We start from the raw sequence: 5,000 nt of genomic DNA, 5'->3' as shown, positions 1-5,000 counted from the left end.
TGTGCAGCGCGCCAAGCGCGTCCTCCTCAATCACAGCATGGCCGGCACACCAGCTCACACACAGCGCAAGCACAAGCAGCACCTGCACCTTCATCATCGTCGTGGTGGTTGTCGCGTGCAAACAAAAAGTGGGCGTTGTTTTCTTTTTTTGCTGACGACGACTGGCTGCACGAACACACACACACATGCTCGCACACACGCACACACGCACACACACACACACACACACACACACACACACACACACACACACACACACACGCATGCTCGTGTCATCTGGTGTCCGTGTCGTCAGCGCAGCAGAGGATGGTGCCGGCCTGGCGTTCGGGGGGCCTGCACTCCATCTTGGGTGGTCGCCGCCGACGAAGACGAACAACAGCGCGGCGGGCGCGGCTGCAGAAGTTGGTCGTCCACACGAGGCGGTTGCGCAGCAGGCCACGGCACCGCCCAATGTCGCCCTTGTTGTCCATGCTCATCAGCTCGTCCGATGTGCACATGCGCGCGCCGATGCTCTGGCAGTGGAAGAAGGCATCAAACCAATCGCCCGTCAAGCACTGATCGCCGCTGCCGACGCGTGACTCTGCGCACACGCCGCGGCCATTGGCGCCAACGACGCCGTCAGCGGGCTGCCACCCGAGGTCAGTGCACGTGGCACTGCTGGCCTCAACGACTAGTGCCGCATTCGAGAGGCGCGGGCGAAAGTATTCCGTGTAGTAGCGCATGTACACGACCTGCCATCGCGTAAAGCGATCGATGCACGCATCTGTCGAATAGTCCCTGCAGCGCAAAGAAGAAGCGGGTCAAGGAGAGGAGACAGGAAGGCGAAGGAGAGAGTGGACGTGAGGAAGGGGTGATGTGATCAGAGGTGAAAACGCGAGACAGACGCATGATGAAAGGGGCGATGAATCAAACAGTGTGCACCAGACAGATAGTGCTTGCGGCAAGCATTGCGTCACAAAACAACGAGTGTACACGATCCCTTGTCAGCGTACATGTAGTTGTGGATCTGTGATGCAATGCAGCGTCAGGATGCATGTGAGTGATGCAAAGGGCTTTGCATGGCCGTCAACGCACATACATGCATCACGCATGCACACACACACACACGCATGCACACGCACACGCACACACACACACGCATGCACAGACACACGCACACGCATGCACACACACATACACACACACACACACACACACACACACACACACATACACACAACCACTGACGTTGTCATGGCCGCGGCGGTGCGGGCAAGTGTCCGCGCTCTCCTCGGGGGAGGGGCAGCCGGACGTCGGGTACTTTTGCGCGGCGGTGTCGCGAATGAAATCGCCCCGCCGACGCGAGCACGTCGTGCCCTCAAACACGTGGAACAGCCCAAAGTAGTGCCCGGCCTCGTGTACGAGCGTATCACCCTCGTTAAAGTCGGCCACATACCCGCCGGGCAGAGAGCCCGGGTGCAGGTTGATGGACTGTAAGGCATCGTCCTCCGGCGCCTCCCAGGGAAACACGGCGACGCCAAGGAACCGTCGGCTGCGGCACACCAGCACGTTAAGGGACTCGGCGGGATCACGGCCATCCAAGATGACGTAGCGCGCGGCGATGAACTGGCGGCGGTGGCCACACAGCATGGCAAGCGACGTGTCGTTGATGTACACGGTGGCGTTGGTGTGGAACCGCAGGCCCGTGTCGATGGGGCTGGCAAAGCGGTCGTTCATCACGGCCGTCTGCGCCTCAAGCATCGCCTCCTCCACATATCCCGTGCCGTCCTCATGGTGCACCACGTAGTAGTTGATGGGGATGTCCAGCGTCAGTAGCGTGTACGTGTCCAGGTAGTCGTTCACGGCGCGTGCTCGCTGTTGTTGCTGAAAGGCGTGCAGCACTGTGCGCTTGCTTGTGCTCTGCATCAGGGCCTGTCGCTTGGCAGCGCTTGCTTCGACAATACCACTTTGCGCCTCAACCTCTTCCTGCGACAGCTGGCGGTCTCCGCATCGCGGAATCACTTCCCCCGATGCTGCAAGGGCGAGGAGCAGCACCACCAGCAAGTAGGTGGGGAGCACAGCAGACGGCCAGCAGCAGCGCTTCATCTTTGCAGGAAGGACCACCACGCTCAGTGGAAAATACGTGGGTGTGGCGGCCAAAACACGTGTTGTTGCTGTTGTGGTGTTCATTGTGTGTGTGCGTGTGTGTGTGTGTGTGTGTGTGCTGTGTGTAATGGCTTCACATCACGTGTTCATGTCACTTCTTGTCCTCTTGTGCTGTGCTGTGTACAAGCAAGCAAGCAAGCTGATGGATCAGCAAGTAACGCAGTAACGCACGGAAGGCAGCAATAACAACGGACACAAAGCAGGTGAACACAGCAGACAAAAAATCAAAAACAATGTTCAATGTCAACACGGAAACAGTCACGCTTCTCCACATCGTTCCTTCTTGTCGTTTGCCCATCTCCTCTTCTTCCCATCGTTCCTTCTTGTCGTTTGCCCATCTCCTCTTCTTCCCATCGTTCCTTCTTGTCGTTTGCCCATCTCCGTTTCTCCCCATTCCAAGCCCCTCCCAAGCCACCCCCTCCCCCACACACACCCGCGCGCAACGCAACACATCACTTGTCGATGTTGCCGCCGAGGGACTTGGTGGTTGGCTTTGAGGAGAGGTTCACGCCTGCAATGGTGCCGTGCAGGGCGCGGTGATCGAGCGCAAACAACACCATCATGGAGCACATGATGGAGTAGGCGAGCGTGCCCGCTGTCGGGTGCACCCACGAGGACTGCAGGTTCTTGGGCAGCTGCGCAAAGTCCGAGAAGGTTGCATCACGCCACAGCATGAGGAACGCGTTCTCCAGCTCATCATCGGGGAGGTGCGTCTCGCCGCGCACGACAGAGGCGGCGTCAGCAAAGCGGAGGTGGTGGTCGCGCTTTGGGTTGAAGTTGAGGTTGACAACGCCAATCCGTGCCAACTCGTCAACAAAGCGGCGGTGGATGCCGCCCGTGTCGACGTTGATGCGGTTGATGATACCGAGCTTCCACAGCACGACGAGCAGTGACGCGGGGCCCTTGAGTGCGGGTCGTGGCAGCACGGCGCCCACCAGCCCGCGGAACATGATGAGCAGGAGCGCGCACACGGGGACGAGCACCAGCAGGTACACGATGGCCACGCCGATGCGCGCCTGCGTGTGCGTGTAAAATGCGCCTGCAACACCGCAGATGATGGGCACGAGCCATGCAATGAGCGCCATGACGCCCCATGCCGTCCAGCCGTTGGGCTCGCTCAACAGCATGGAGGCCGTTGCTCGCCACTCTGCAAAGAAGTACGGGGTGTGCCGCTGCCCGAGCCACGTGAGCGTGCCGGCCTGCTGGAACGCCTGCAGCACCGCCCACGCCGGGTCGTGTTTCATCAGCTCCCGGTCGCGCGGCGTCAGCGCAATCACCGTCTGCGTCGTGGTGGTGGCGGTGGTGGAGGTTGGTGATGTTGCGGCTGTGCTGCGGTGTGCTGATGTAGCAGCTGAACCAGTGGACTGTGTTGTTCTTGGTGGTGGTGGTGTTATTGTTGTTGCTGTTGTTGTTGTTGTTGTTGTTGATGATGGTGTGGCGGCAGCAGTAGCTGCTGCGGTGGCAGGGTGTGTAGGCGTGTTGTAAGGTTCCTCTGCGTCATCTGTGGATGATTCGCCCGGTTGTGTGGAGGAGAAGCGGAAGCTGTGCGCCATGGCATGCCCGTTGCGGCGGCAGTGAAGACTGCTGCGCTCGTGCGTGCGCTCGGCACGGATGGGCTCCGGTGTGCACTTGCGAATGCGACGCAGAAACTGCAGGATCTCCTTCACCTCCCGGTCGCCGCCATCACCATGATCAATGGTACCATCAATAGCGCCATCAACACCATGACCAACACCATGACCAACACCATGACCAACACCGTTATCAACAAGGCCACGATTGCCCCATTGCCACTCTTCGTTGTCGAGCAGGGGCACGACGTCTGGGAGGATGAAGATGATGTTGCGCTTCTTGCCGCCAGTGCCGTGGATGTCGTTGCCAATGAGCTCGCGAAACTCGGCGCGGCACACGGGGCTCAGCAGGTACGCCTGGCACACGAACATGATGCCCATCTCGCACGTCTCCGCCGCCTGCTGGCACGCGATGCGCAGCGGGATGCCGGGGAGCAGGGAGTCCTGGTCCAGCCAGCGGCACGGCAGCGTGCGGGCGACCTTGCGTGGGATGTCTGGGTGGCACATGTCTGGGTCGCGGGTGGTGTAGGAGACCATGATGGCGCCGCGCGGGAGGCCACCAAGCAGGCCCGACAGGATCTGCACCGGCGTCTTGGGCACGCTGATGCGGCGCCGCGCAAAGGCGAACAGCACGATGATCCCCATGCACGTGCAGGCCATGGTGCAGAAGGCAAAGCCGATCCAAAACGAGGCGTCCTGCGCGCGCAGCGCCTTGAAGAAGAGGTCCCGCACGTCCTTGCCTTCGTCGATGATCCACCAGGGCCAGATGATCACGTTGACCATGATCAGCTCCGCCAGAATGAGCAGGAACAGACCCCAGCCTGACCAGAGAAAGTGGAACACGGACGGCCGCTTGGAGCTGTTGACGACAGACGTCTGCTGGTCGTGGCTGAACGCGTGCTTGTACTTTGGGTTGCGCGCTGCTGCAACAATGTCTCCATCCTGCAGCATCAAACTTGTATGCAGCACGGACGCACGCGATGCACCCGCGGGATCGTGCGACGCAAACATCGGTCGCTGTTGCGCATGTGCTTGGGAGGGTTGTTGCTGGTGGTGGTAGGGTTGTTGTTGTTGGTGGTAGGGTTGTTGTTGTTGGTGGTGGTAGGGTTGTTGTTGGTGGTGGTAGGGTTGTTGTTGTTGTTGTTGTTGTTGTTGTTGTTGTTGTTGTTGTTGTTGGTGTTGTTGTTGTTCGAGCATACCTGTGGGCGCCACTGAGAGTTCGGACAGCAGGTGGGTACAAGCCGTATAATCTTAGCTGTACTGTTTGTAGAATGTACACATGAT

The 5,000-nt window shown here is 59.5% G+C and overlaps 3 protein-coding genes across 3 annotated transcripts in view; all 3 read right to left on the bottom strand.

The window, feature by feature from the left end:
- The window catches only part of PTSG_09105 (uncharacterized protein), a 1,256-nt gene extending 1,140 nt beyond the window's left edge, over positions 1-116 (bottom strand). Inside the window, exon 1 of the mRNA XM_004989301.1 lies at positions 1-116. This exon is cut by the window's left edge and continues 1,140 nt beyond it. Coding sequence (XP_004989358.1) covers positions 1-97 — 97 coding nt within the window. The 5' untranslated portion in view covers positions 98-116.
- A 119-nt stretch (positions 117-235) lies between these two features.
- On the bottom strand, positions 236-2,108 carry PTSG_09104 (uncharacterized protein). Its single transcript, XM_004989300.1, has 3 exons — positions 1,228-2,108; positions 993-1,006; positions 236-777 (listed from the first exon to the last, which is right to left on the bottom strand). Exons 1-3 carry the CDS (start codon positions 2,083-2,085, stop codon positions 273-275), a joined length of 1,377 nt encoding a protein of 458 aa, XP_004989357.1. The 5' UTR covers positions 2,086-2,108; the 3' UTR covers positions 236-272.
- A 489-nt stretch (positions 2,109-2,597) lies between these two features.
- PTSG_09103 (uncharacterized protein) lies at positions 2,598-4,744 on the bottom strand (the record flags this gene model as incomplete). Its single annotated transcript, XM_004989299.1, has 2 exons — positions 2,598-4,658; positions 4,703-4,744. The coding sequence occupies 2 exons, from the start codon at positions 4,742-4,744 to the stop codon at positions 2,598-2,600; spliced, it is 2,103 nt and encodes a 700-aa protein (XP_004989356.1).
- Positions 4,745-5,000: the final 256 nt, after the last annotated feature.

The sequence above is a fragment of the Salpingoeca rosetta genome, assembly GCF_000188695.1.
Source record: "Salpingoeca rosetta unplaced genomic scaffold supercont1.29, whole genome shotgun sequence".
Taxonomy (NCBI): Eukaryota; class Choanoflagellata; order Craspedida; family Salpingoecidae; genus Salpingoeca; species Salpingoeca rosetta.
Note: the sequence above shows the minus strand (reverse complement) of the source record. Positions and strands in the feature narration are given on the sequence as shown.